This window comes from Galeopterus variegatus, unplaced genomic scaffold, assembly GCF_000696425.1.
Source record: "Galeopterus variegatus unplaced genomic scaffold, G_variegatus-3.0.2 Scaffold1462, whole genome shotgun sequence".
Classification (NCBI taxonomy): Eukaryota; Metazoa; Chordata; class Mammalia; order Dermoptera; family Cynocephalidae; genus Galeopterus; species Galeopterus variegatus.
In genome coordinates this window covers 152330-166717 of record NW_007727573.1, presented here as the reverse complement: position 1 = coordinate 166717, position 14388 = coordinate 152330, and the positions used below count along the sequence as shown (strand labels likewise).

Sequence of the window (14388 nt, the reverse complement as noted above, 5' to 3'; positions counted from 1 at the left end):
AAAAAAAAAAAAAAAAAAAAAAAAAAAAAAAAAAAAAAAAAAAAAAAATCACAGTGAACAAAATGAAGTTACAAATTAGTAGAAATAATACATTTCTGTATTTTAAGAATATATGTTTACATATACACCTAAAAAAAAAAAGCATACACACCAAAATGCAAACTATGATTATTACTTAGGGATGGGATAATGGAGAATTTTAAATTTTGCTTACTTATAATTTTTAATTTAATTTAAATTAATATATATTTAATTAATATTTAATTTAGTTTAAATTAATTTATATTAAAAATTATTTAAACTTATCATTCTCATCCCTATAATTGTGTCCTGTAACATGAGCAAATGCTAAAAAACAAAACAAAACAAAGGGTTTAAAAATAATTTATAATATCAATGTTACTTATCAAAAAGTCCTGAGCGGGAAAATAACCAGAACACAAATCAGAAACTTTTCTAACAAGAATCCTGTCATTAGAATTATTCTTCCATCATTAAAGCCAAATAATGGGGTGTTAGGGGTAAGAAAAAAACAACATATTAAGAAACAGGATCTGTGGTTAAAAGTCACTCTTTCTTCATCCCACTCTGATGTTTCTAAAATGTGTCCTGAAATTAACTGACTAGTCAGATTAAACGTTTTTGACTGGTATTTTAATGTCTAACATACTTGTCAAGATTCCAGCAGTAATTGGTCCCACGATGCCCATCAACAGGATGCTTACAGACATGAACCTACCATATTTGTGATGTCTGAGGGTGAAGAGGGCCAGTAATCCGGCAGGGGCATGAAAGAAGAGAGAAGACACCAGTGCCCACAGGAACACACCATACCACATCTCTATGAGGGAAAACAAAAGAACAGTTGCAAAGCACTGGCTTTCCCAGTGCAATCGCTGCAAAGGGGTTCTCATCATACCCAGTTATTTCATTTTCAAAATCATTTAGTTGCAGTGCAGGTTCATCAGTCAAATATCCAAATACTGATGGTTTGAGAGGGGTCCCCAACTACCGCCCATCAGCCACTTGTTTTTGTACATAAAGACTTATTTGAACCCATGTTCATTCATTTAAGCATTGTCTATGACTGCTCTCCAGCTACAAGAGCAAAGCTGATAACAGTGACAGAGACCACATAGCCTGTAAAGCCTAAAATATTTACTATGTGGCCCTTTACAGAAAAAGTTGGCCAAACCTGACAAGCTACCTCTACCTCCCACTGAATAAAAGGTTCACCTAGATTTGGAAATTGACCTAAATTTGCCTCCCATAAACACAGCGTAAGTACCAATTGATAGGGTACTATGCAATCAATGCCTGTTGATCTTTCCTGACTTTTTGATTATTGTTTCTTAAAATGGAAAGCTATACAATTGTATTCATTCAACTTATTTTTATCTATTTTGTTTCTTTTTTGGTGGCTGGCCAGTACAGGGATCTGTACTCTTTGACCTTGGTGTTATAACACCATGCTCTAACCAAATGAGCCAACTGGCCAGCCTCAACTTATTTTTAATCCTACTAGGATATCAAAGCTCTTAAGATGTGAAATAAACACCAGGAAATAGAAATATTTGGCTTGAAGACAAATGGCAGGTAAGTGACAGGGCAGGTTAGAAGAGCAGGTCCCTACGGAAAACCTTTAATCACTCTTAAGATGACTGTGATTCTGGCAACATTAAAATATTGGATCACCAACTACCGATAAATAACTATGCATGAGGAATCTTGGAAAATACAAAAAAGAGAACAATACTATCCTGCCTGGAAGTGACTTTATACTTTGGTAAACAGCAGACATAGCATTTTCTCCCAGTGAACCCAAGATAAGGCTTTAGTATCCTCAAGACAGCTCTCTAGCTACCCATGTACATGTACATGTTGGAATATGCATGCAGAACGAAGATGACACATAAGATAGAACCCCTTGTCCATCCGTGGCTAGAGGCAGGTAAGTAGCAGGCAGTTTTAGAGTTCAGCAAACAGCTTAATTCAGGAGGGATTCTTGACCACCACACCACTGGCATTTGGACCAGATAACTTTTTGTCATGGGGGCTGCCCTGTGCATTCTAGGATGTGGAGCAGCATCTTTGGTCAGTAACACTCCTTCCCCAATGTGACAAACAAAAATAATTCCAAACACTGCCAGATGTCCCCACTGGGACAAAAATACCCTGAATAAAAACCACTGGCTTGACTGAAGCAGGTTAATAAGAGAAATGGCAGTTAAAGCTACAAAGATAGATGGGGTCACATTATGGGGGGCTTTGAACACCACACTGAAGCTGTTAACATGAAAAACCTCTGGAAGTGCAGTTAAAGGTTTTCAGTAGTAAAGGGTAGTCAGGACATTATTCCACAGGCCCCACCTGATGCTTACAGTCAGAATACAAACTAGGAAACCACCTTTTTGAAGAGTAATTTGGAAGTCAAATGTGCATACCCTTTGCTGCAGCGATTTTACTTCCAGCAACACATCCTACAGGAATACACATGTAGGCAAAGCTGGAAGTAACAGAGGATCCCCAGCAGCATGTCTATAATAGCAAAAACTGGAGACCAAGTGCACGGCTGTCACTGTAGGACTTGTAAAACATGTTCTGTGCACCCACATAATGCAAAATTACATAGTCACATAACAACATGACGTAGATCTGTATATACTGATGGGGTAAGATGCCCACACGTTGTGAAGTGGAAAAAAAAAAGGCAAGTTGTAAACAGTAGGTAGAATAAGATATTGTTTCTGTAAAAACAAAATAAAATAAACAGACTGAATGTGTAAATGCTTCTATGTACTCAGAGAAGTCTGAACATGTTTGTTTATTTAGTAAATATTTACTATGCACACAGATGCTGTTCTAAGTGCTTTACAAGTACTAACTCATTTAATCCTCAAAACAACTGTGGGGCACATATTATTATTATTTATTGAAGCATAATTGATTGTACCTATTTGTTGGGTACAGAGTGGAATATCAATACCTGTGTTCAATGTATGATGATCCAATCAGGATAAGTAGAATATTCTTCATTACAAAATGTAATCATTCCTCATGTCCATTAACCAACTTTTCTCTAATCCCTCTCCCTCTCCCCCTTTCCCATGTCTAGTAACCACAGTTCTGTTCTCTCTTTCTGAAAGTTCAACATATTATTGTAATTGTTGCTTGTTTGTTTGTTTCATTTATTTATTTAGCTCCCACTTATGAGTGAGGACATGCAGTATTTCTCTGTCTGTGCCTGGCTTGTTTCACTTAACATATTCTTCCCCATGCTCATCCACGCTGCTGTGAATAGCAGAATTTCATTCTTTTTTGTGCTGAGTAGTATTCCATTGTGTATTTATATACATTTTCTTTATCCAGTCATTCACTGATGGGCATTTAGGTTGGTTCCATATCTTCGCTACTGTAAACAGAACTGCGATAAACGTGGGAGGAAGCACATATTATTAATATTCCTGTTCATGGGTGAGAAACAAAAGCAGAGGGATGTTAAGAAACTTGCCTGAGCCCACACTGTCAAGGCACAGCCCCTGACAGCCGTATCTTCACCTTCTATGCCACCTCTTGGTATATACCAACTTATAAAAAGTTGTTATTTCTGGGGAGTGGGGTTGATGACAATTCACCTTTTACTTTGTTGGGAAAACAAAGCTTTTATTTTAAAAGAACAGTTCAGGAAGACTGATTGGATTAGGAGGAACAATTAAAGAGAGACCAGTTAGGGGTGTCAATCTGCTTGGGGGGCAGGGAGTGGGCAGGAAGGACCAGCTATATTTGCATCGTAAACATACTGTTGTGTGTATGGTTTGTCTCCAGATCAATTAAAGCAACAGTTTATTAAAATGTTTTTATTCAAACCTTTTGCTGGATTGGGCAAGTTACCCTCTGCTAACTGCAGAGGCAACTCACTTCGTTCGGGCTTTTTGATACTTTGACATCTAGAGATCTTCCTATTTCTCTAAGATCTTTCACCTAGCCTTAGCTTTTTCTTACAGTCTAGTCTCCTCTCCTTCTCAGCATGAGTGTGACTCCACCTTGCTTCCAAAGCCTGCCTTGCTCTGAAGCATCCAATTGTAGAGACTCTTCACCAATGCCTCTGATTTATGGGCCTGAAAAAAATTATCCATGCCTGCGAACGTCTTCTGCTGAGATGCCCCATGCAGAGACTGTCTCTCCTCTTTCTTCCTCCATGGATCTGTTTATTCAGAACAGCCCCGATCCTTCCACCAGCTCTGAAGTAAAATTACCCACTTTTGTAGAGAAGAGCATAGTGAAAAAGGAAGATAAGGTCAAGAAACAGAAGACCAGAACCGTGTTCTCTCCCATCCAGTTTTGTGTACTCAATGATAGATTCCAGAGACAGAAATATATCAGTCTGCAGCAGATGCAAGAACTTTCCAACATCCTGCACCTTAGCTACAAACAGGCTAAGACCTGGTTGCAGAACCAGAGAATGAAATGTAAGAGGTGGCAGAAAAACAACTGGCCAAAGAAGAGCAACAGTGTGGCTTAGAAGGGCTCAGCATCTACAGCATACCTGGGCTTCTACTCTTCCTATTATCAGGGATGCCTGGTGAACACATCTGAAAACCTTCCAATGTGGAGCAACCAGCCCTGGGACAACCCTACTTGGATCAAGCAAACCTGGAATAGCCAGTCTTGGAGCAACCATTCCTGGAACAGTCAGACCTGGTGCGCCCAAGCCTGGAACAATCTGTTTCATAACCATGGAGAAGAATCTCTGCAGCCCTGCATGTGGTTCCAGTAAAACTATGCCAGTGATTTGGAAGCCCACCTTGGAAACTGCTGGGGAAAACCATAGCGAATATGGCAAACCACTAAGTATTTTAGTAACACACAAACCATGGATTTATTTTTAAATTACTACATGAACATGCAGCCTGAAGATGTGAAGATAGGTATATCATTCAATTTCAGTCTAGGCAGTGGCTGAAATCCATCCTTCCTTCCTTCCTCATAGGATTTTCCTTATTTTAGAGCTATGTAGCTCTGTCTTGATATCCTGGTTCTTGTGCCTGTTGTGTCAGTTTGGGGCGTGAGGTATGACTGGAGTCTAATCAAAGAGTTTTCAATAACCTTGGCTGCTATGGACAATATGATAAAAGATGACTGGCTGTAGATAGGTAGATGTAATACTAGATTGGATGTCTTTAGGATCTAGAACCTAACCTATATAGTAGAAAGTAAAAAGTACAAAGATGTGTGATATGAAGGATTACTCCTATTTTCTGGGATTGGGAGGCTTTACTTAAGAAACTCAGTTGTTCAGATGAAGGGTTAAACTATAACATGCTTCATTGATTTCCTCCACCCACTTTGTCTCTGTTTTACTACAATCCCTAATTTGTTCCGTACTCCAATATTTATAGAAAGATGTTTTGGATTTTGCTGCTTCATGATAATATCAGTCACAATTTGGCTGCCTAATAAAATATCCATTTTACCTTAAAAAACAAAACCAAGGCCAGAGGTTCGGATCCCTATATATAAGGATGGCCAGTTAGCTCACTTGGGAGAGTGTGGTGCTGACAACACCAAGTCAAGGGTTAAGATCCCCTTAATGGTCATCTTTCTAAAAAAAACAAATAGATAAAATAAAAGTCTGGGAGAGTGTGGTGCTGACAACACCAAGTCAAGGGTTAAGATCCCCTTAACGGTCATCTTTCTAAAAAAAACAAATAGATAAAATAAAAGTTTTTTTTTTTTTCAGTTTACATAGGCTTCTTATTCTTGTTGGGGGTGTAGGGGTAGGTTTGAGGGGTTAATGAATATTGGGGGTGAGGCAAATCCCCCTAAGCCAACCCTTAGCAATGTCACTAATGACTGCTCAAATTCTTTGCTCATTTTGTGTCAAATAAAGCTTCAATTAATACCATATTCTGAATATACCTAAATTAGGGTGCCTAGGTCTTGTTTTAGATGAATGGTTTTTAATGAAAGCATCAGGGATGCCCCATCTAGAGCTCAATGCTTATTAAAAATAACAGACGACTGAGGGTGTTTTGGCACTTTTGATCTGGTGAAAAACTATCAGATAACTACAAAAGGTTTCAAATCATTTGCAAGATTTTTTTTTTCTGCCAAACAAGATGTATGTTCAGAATAATGTTACAATACTGTTAAAACTGTTCTATTTTGTTTGATGGTACTTGGCAAATTCTGTTAAAAACAAATTCAAATCATGTCATATGGAGTATAAAGTGATTAAATACTAATGCCCCAACCTTAAAAAATTAAATATATATTTATATATAAATATAAGCTAACTTATACATAAAACTATAATAATATACCTAAACTAATATACACAAATATGCACACTACTGTCCTTCCTCTACCAAAGAAATAAACCACCTTTCCAGCCAATGGTGTCTATCAGAAATTGAGGGCAGGATTCTTAATCCTCAGGGTTTCAGTACCCCATCTCTTTGGGAACAAAGCTATATATCCTACTGCAGCTTCTTCTCCAGCTGGCCTAATGGTTGGGAATTACTCTTACATTCCATTGCCCAGGAGATCTGCCCTCTCTTGTTGGCAGCAGCTCCAGAGGTTGCAGTGTCTGCATCTATATACTTGCTCCTCTGTAATAAGAGCTCTGCTGCCCACAAATCCCTCCTGCCTGGGCAGCCGATGTTGCATGCTGGCTAAGGCCCTCTGTACACCACCCACTCCCAGCTCATCCCTAAGCCACAGCACAGCACCATGCAATTCTTTTCCAAAGCAAAAACCTCAGAGTTCTCACCAACCACTCTCTGGGCAGCCGATGTTGCATGCTGGCTAAGGCCCTCTGTACACCACCCACTCCCAGCTCATCTCTAAGCCACAGCACAGCACCATGCAATTCTTTTCCAAAGCAAAAACCTCAGAGTTCTCACCAACCACTCCCCAAATCACTCTGAGACTCTTACCACCCTAACACCTACTCTGCAGAAAGTTCTATGATGGTACCAGGAATGCCACTGCCTAGCAGTGGACAAATGGGATGAAAACCTGCCTCCAAGAACTTAGAGCAGTCACCACCTGACTGCTGGCTGCCACCACTGACCTAAAACCACAATGACCTAAGACTACCCCTGGGCTGGCCCCTGCTATTGCAGGGTTTCTGCTGGAGCTCCCCAAGTTTTAGAGATAAGCACTGCTTTCCTCAAGTCAAGGCACTGCTGGAGCTTGGCTTCCTACTGGCTGCCACAGAACCATCAGGGTGGTGAACTGGGATGCCAGGCCTTGATCTGCCAGAGACGCACTAAGTTAGAAACTTCCAGAAAAGTAGGTCTGGACAGGTGTGCCACCCAACCGCTTTGGCTGACTTGCGTGCCCCCAAATTCATATGTTAAATCCAACAGGACTGTGGCCTTATAAGGGGAAGACATCTCAATCTCTTGATCTCTCTCTCTGCCATGTGAAGACACAGCGAGAAGGCAGCTAGGAAGAGGGCCTACCTAGAACCTGACCATGCTGGCACCCTGATCTCACTTCCAGCCTCCCGAACTGAGAAAATAATGTCTGTTTAAGGCTTCTAGTCTCGCATTTTGTTATGGCAGCCCAAGCTAAAACACCAACACTCACCTGTTCCCACTTCCCCAGGAGCACAGCACCTACCCAAGGAGGCCTGCTAGGCTACAAACCCACATCTCAATTTTCCTAAAAGCTTAAAGGCCAATTTGCAAACAGGACCTGGCATAGCAGATCAGCACATCTCTGAGTTTCTGAGAAGGGGAAGCACACTGCACCCCCCTACAACCCTGAGCCACATCCATTAGCTACTCCAGTGCCAACATATTTTATGTAGCATCACTAAAGTCACTTCAAGTAGTAAAAAAGGCTTTGTTATATTAGGTGAGTAGTATAGTTTATAAAAACACTTTTCAGAGGGATGGGATTATTACAGGACTCTAATAGCAAAAGCATACTTAGATCTATAAAACACTTTTTAAAAACCTAAGTGATTTCCCTTTAATCTACTGCACCTTAAGTTGCCATCTATTTAATAGCCATTTATCGATTGCCATGTGGTACTTTTCATTTCTCTGGCTCAACACACTGTCAAAAATCTTTGTCTATATATCTTACAGTATTTCCTTGTTCACTGTTTAAAATCAAGTGCATTATCTTCAGGTTTTTTTTACCTTGGCAGCTAAAAAACCTTCAGGTTTTTTTACCTAGGCACATCATTTTCCTATAGTGAAATGTAAATCAGATAATTAATATGTAATAAAAGATTATAAGGGGAAATGAGATTAAGCACTGTGGTAGAATGGGCCCTCAAAGACATCCACATTCTCATTCTCAAAACCTGTGAATACGTTACCTTTCATGGCAAAAGGGACTTTGCAGATGTGATTAAATTAAGGATCTTGCAATGGGAGATTGTCCTGGATTTTCCAGATGGGCCTAATGTAATTACAAGGGTCCTTGTAAGAGGGAGGCAGGAGGGTCAGAGATTTGAAGATGTTATCCTGCTGGCTTTGAAGAAAGGGAAGGAACCACAAGCCAAGGAATGCGGGAGTCCTCTAGAAGCTGGAAAGGACAAGAAAACAAATTCTTCCTAGAGCCTCTTGAAAGAACACAGCCCTCCTGACACCTTGGTTTTAGCCCAGGGAGACCCATTTTGGACTTCTGACCATTAGAACTGTAAGATGGTAAAATCTGTGTTGTTTTAAGCTGCTAAATTTGTAGTAATTAACTACAGTAGCAACTGCAAACTAAGAGATACACTAAAGATTTATTCATTCATCAGTCAAATATTTATTGACTATATGCCAAGCATATCAGTGAAAAACAAAAAAAGACAAAGATCCTTGCCCTCAAGAGCTTGAATCTTTAAGAATATATTTCCAGGCTGGCCAGTTAGCTCAGTTGGCTAGAGCACAGCCTTATAACCCCAAGATCACAGGTTTGGATCCCCATACTGGCCAGCCATCAAAAAAAAAAAAAACCAACAAAAAACCCAATATATTTACAGATAAGACATTTCCGTGATAGAGAAAAACCACAAAGAGAGCAAAATCCTTTAGGTGATTCTGCATTAACAAAAGAGATTTATAATGGCCAGCTCCAGGGCCAGCTCGTGCCTCATTCAGGAGAGCGCGGTGCTGATAACACCAAGGCCCCGGGTTCGGATCCATTAACAAAAGAGATTTATAATGGCCAGCTCCAGGGCCAGCTCGTGCCTCATTCAGGAGAGTGCGGTGCTGATAACACCAAGGCCCCGGGTTCGGATCCTATGTAGGGATGGCCGGTTAGCTCACTGGCTGAGCATGGTGCTGACAACACCAAGCCAAGGGTTAAGATCCCCTTACCGGTCATCTTTTTAAAAAATAAAAATAAAATAAAATAATGGCCAGCTCCCTGGCCTTCTAACCACCACTGCTGAGTCACCTGATTTCCATGCAAGGACTCAAGACCAACCTGGCCCCAATCAGCAGGAATGAAATGAACCTATGCCATGTGGGCAGTGTGACACTTAGAACTCAGCCATCCTTTTGGCCCCATTCTTACATTACATTCCAGGTCAAACAACTGGGTGAACACAGCCAGTTCCTCTGAAGTTGGGGTTCTAAGTAGAACACATCTGTCCTTCTGGGGCAGGAGTCCTACAAGGTCCTGCAACTCCATGCTGGAGCTGGACTACCTTGATGCTAATTGCTCATCAGCCTGCATCTCTCCACACTGTCCACTGGGAGACTCTTCTCTTGCCAAATCTTACCTACCTGCCAAGAGACCCATCTGCCCCCTCCACTCCTCCCTAACAACAATGGCTTGCCCATCAAGACTACCAACTGTAGTCTGCCACCTCTCTCCTGATACTGCTGCCTGCCTCATCCTGGTTTATTGAGTGTGCCCCCTGGCCTGCCTCACTCCAGTGATCTCTTGATCTTAGCACGGCCAGACCTTGTCTGTCCTGATCTGGCCTTTCATCTATTCTCTACACAAACCCAGTTAAGTTAGTGCTATTGGGTCTGAAAATATTCTCAAAATTGATTTCGGTAATGGCTGTGCAACTCTGTAAATATTCTAAAAACTACTGGACTGTACACTTAGCAAAACAGTCCCACCATTCCTCCTCTGCTCAAAACCCTCCAATACAGCCCTCCAGGATCCAACATCATCTCCACCTCTCCCCCTTGCCCACATATTCATCCAGGCACAATAGCTTCCTTAATGTTTCTTAAACAAGCTCCCATTCCAGGACCTCTGACTGTGCTGCTTCCTCGCCTAGAACACTCTTCCCCCAATAGCTGTGTAGCTTGTTCCTCACTTCCTTCAGTCTTCTGCTCCAATGTCCTCATCATTAAGGGCCTCCCGATCACCTTATGTAAAACCGTAGTCCACCCAACACACATGCCCTGCCACTTACTGTGTCCTTCACCCTGTACCACCAGCTGTTCCATTCCATACTTTTTTGTTTGTTTGCGCTCTCTCTCCCCATTAGAATGAAAGCTCCATGTGGGAAGGGGCTCTGTTTTGTTCACTATAGCATCTTTACTTGGTGCCTAGAAAACAACAGGCACACAACAGACACTGAGTAAATATTTGTTGAGTGAATAAATGAATGACTGGTCCCAGCGTGACCCATTCTTGATTCTAGCAATGGCACAACAAAAACATTACTGGGTTTTAGTTTAATTATCATAAGATACACTTTGACATTGATTTAGTGAAATCCATCCCTTCAGAAAATGAATGTCACTCCAGATACAAGAAAAAGATATGCTTTTCTTGGTATTCAAATTTGTTAAAAATGACAACAACAACAAAAGAAATTTTGAACAATTTGGAATAAGGAGGTATAGGCAGAAATCTAAATGGCCAAATCACAAATGCAGGGAAAAAAAAATCAATTCAAAGCTTCCTGGTAGAGATAAATATTTCAGAATATTTTAGAGCAATGATTTTGCCATGAGTTGGCATAAATTGCAAGTAACCTTTTCTGTGGGGCCAAAATAGAAACTATGGCAGATTTAGGACAATGAGTGGAATTCACATTAAGACTTTGTTGCCTTAAACAGGATCATTATACAATCATTTTAGCTAAAGATGAGACATAGCAGGGAGGTTATGTGTTTACCACCAAATTCTGATCAACTTGAGGTAAAGGGCTATGTCTCATACATGTTTATACCCCCAGCCCAGAGCCTGCACTTGGCAAAATATATACTTGCTGAATGAATGATCCTGGTGATTAACACCCCTGAGATACATAGTACATATTGAAGTTTACTATTTTCAGAACAATTTTTGAAAGCAAAACAGTTCCCACAACTACCGATTCTCTACTATCACATTAAAACTTATCATTCCAGATCCATTTACCTCAATCTTTTCTTAAAGAAAGAAAACAAAAAGCCAGACAGACTGGACAGAATATCCAGTTCCAAAGGATCACCCCACATATTTCTCATAATTATGAAAGAATTAAGTTACAGTGGAGTGATCTGACAGATACCATCTTCACCAAATCATCAAACTTAGCATTATCAATAAAGGTGCAGATTGACATTAAATGTCTCCTGATGCAATGCACTGACAAGTAGACATCACCACTTGTATAGGTGGCATTTTGACCAAAAATGTTTACTCTGAATCTAATCATGAAGAAAATCAGATGAACCTAGATTGTGGGACATCCTACGAAACAATTAGCCTGTACTTTTCAAAAATGTCAGTCCAAGAAATTAAAACAAAGATGGAAGAACTGTTCTAAGTTCAATGAGACTAAACACATATGACAAATAAATGCAATGTGTGATCCTTGATTAAATCCTGGAATTAAAATTTTTTTAAAAATTCACTTGGAAAAAAGAAAAAGAAAAAAAAATTTTTTAAAAGGAAAAAAACTACTTGGACAATTGGGGAAATTTAAATAAGGCCTGTCCATTAGATAACATTATTCTACCAATGTTAAATTTCTTGGGTGTGATATGGTTTTGTGGCTGTGACAACAAATGTCCTTGTTTTAAAAAGATACATGCTTATGTATCGGTATCAAGTGCCATGACTTCTGCAACTTCCTTTCAAATGGCTCAGCAGAAACTAAAATGTGATATGAATGTATATATATTTAGAGAGAGAAAGCCAAAGAATCAAAATATTATTGAATCTAACTAAAGGGCATACAGGTATTTATTGTACAGAGTGCCCTCCCTATCGGTGGGTTCCACATCCATATATTCAACTCACGAAACAAAAATATCCCCCCACAAAATTGCATCTGTACTGAATATGTACACTTTTTTTGGTCATTATTCCCTAAATAACACAGTATAACAACGATTTACATAGCATTTACATTGCATTAGGTATTATAAGTAATCTAAAGATGATTTAAAGTTTACAGGAGGATGTGCATAGGCTGGATGAAAATACTACACCATTTTACCTCAGGGACGTAAGCATCCTTGGATTTGGTATCAGGGGAGGTCTTGGATCCAATTCCCCACTGACACTGAGAGACAACTGTACTGTTCTTTCAATTTTTCAGTACGTTTGAAAATTTTCAAAATAAAGAGTTGGAGGAAGAAATAAGGAAACAAAGACATACTAATACAGTCCCAGTAGTGATTCCAGACTGCATGAACATTTCATTTTTCACACAGGATCTCCAGAATATCATGTATTTTTTATCACTGTCAAATTTTATCCTAGTACCTTTTGAAACAACTTGAGCTGCCAGATTCTCGTTTTAGGCATGACTACAAGCTAACATCTGCATTTGTCCCCAACACGGGTTATTACCTTATCAGTTATTTCACAAACCTGTCCGGGAGAATCCCTAGGCAAGTAATACTCAGCAAGTCTCAGGTGTCCACTGAATGGCGCCTGGCAGTCGCTGGCCAGTGGATGAGAAATCACAGGTACCTTGTTTAGGACTGCAGTCAGTAATCCCATCCTCCTTCCCTCTGCACTGTCTCAGGGATCTTATCTGGTACTAAGTCAAGATACCAGTCAACTTTCCGGGACAGCCCCAAACTCTCCCTTCAATCACCATTGGCCTCAGTCTTCTTGCCTTTAAGCGTCCAACACAAATAACTGTGCCCTCTCCTCAAAGCCTTTACTAATCTTCCCAGGGGAAGTAATTTCTCCTCCTCTCAACTTTGGGACACTGATAGCTTAACCTTGCACTATTACTTTGAAAAACCCTTCTACCAGGCCCAGCAGAAGTTCCAGTGGGGCGTGAGTGGGAGACACGGCAACAGGTCTCAGAAAGTGATTCCTAGAAAGAGAAGCTGGTGGAGGGGGTAGATTTGGACCAAGGTGCCAGCGATCAGCAGACAAGCTCCCGGGGCAGAGGGGTTGGGCCACAGGCTAGAAACAAAGGGAGTGTGAGTTGTGACTGCCCCCCAGCCAGGCCGGGACGACCCGAGCAGGGTTCCCTCAGACGGGATGCCAGGAGCCATCTCGCGCCCCAAACAAAGCGGACACGACCGCCTCCAGGGCTCTGTCCGGTGCAAGTCCGAATCTGGGGCGTTCAGAAACTCCAAAGGACAATGTCGGCTCCGGGGACGGGGGACGGCCCAGCTCTCTCCAGTCACCGGGTCCTCCTGCGACCGCTCCCTCCTATATTGCCCACAGCGCGGGTTCGGGGTGACCCAGCCCGAAGAGCCGACGAGGAAGTGACGGGGGAAAGGGGCTCTCGGACGAGGAAGAAGGAATCTCCCTCCAGGAGGAGAACAGCCCCAGCCCGACCGGTCGCCGGGGTGGAGGGGACCCCTCCTGGACTCAGGGGCGAGGCGCGCCCCCGAGCCCGGCGACGGCGCGGCGCGCAGTGCGCAGGCGCGGGGCGGGACCGTACCTGGGAAGGAACAGAGAGAAGTGGAGTTGGGGCACAGGGTCCCGTTGCCCACCCGCGGCACCAGCTTCAGGCTGAGGATCTGCTGCAGGAGCCCGGCCGACTCCCCGCTGCCGCCGCTCCCCTCGCGCTCCATCTCGCCGCCATTCACCGCAGAGAGACGAGGGGAGAGTGCCCGAAGAGGCTTGCTGCCCGCAGCGCCACTGCCTCACCGTCAGCGTCACCGTCAGCCGGCGAGGACCCTCTTCCTCTCTCCCAGTGGCTCTGCCAAGTGACAGTTCTTCCGCCCAATCACAGGGCGCCGCAGATGGCAGGGGCGGGGCGAGAGTTGTCCCCGCCCCCGACGTTGCGAACGACTCGCAGAGACCCAGCCCCCACGGGCTTCGCCCCCTACTGGACAAGTCCTTCTTCAGTAGCGCTTGCTCTGCTCGGCCTTTCTCTGCAGCGTCACCTGTGAGAAAGCAGGGGAATTGCATACGCTCCCACCAGATTAGAAATGTAGATTTTTTTTTAATTTATTTTTTATTAATATATCCATTGTTACGAATCATACTTATTCTTTATTCCCC

At 42.0% G+C, this 14388-nt stretch overlaps 1 protein-coding gene and 1 pseudogene across 1 annotated transcript; one reads left to right on the top strand and one right to left on the bottom strand.

Moving 5' to 3' along the window:
- Positions 1-531: 531 nt before the first annotated feature.
- On the bottom strand, positions 532-14059 carry TMEM170A (transmembrane protein 170A). The gene is made up of 2 exons (XM_008577219.1): positions 13823-14059; positions 532-841 (listed from the first exon to the last, which is right to left on the bottom strand). The coding sequence occupies exons 1-2, from the start codon at positions 13953-13955 to the stop codon at positions 633-635; spliced, it is 342 nt and encodes a 113-aa protein (XP_008575441.1). The 5' UTR covers positions 13956-14059; the 3' UTR covers positions 532-632.
- Positions 3872-4963, top strand: LOC103594041 (annotated as a pseudogene).
- Positions 14060-14388: the final 329 nt, after the last annotated feature.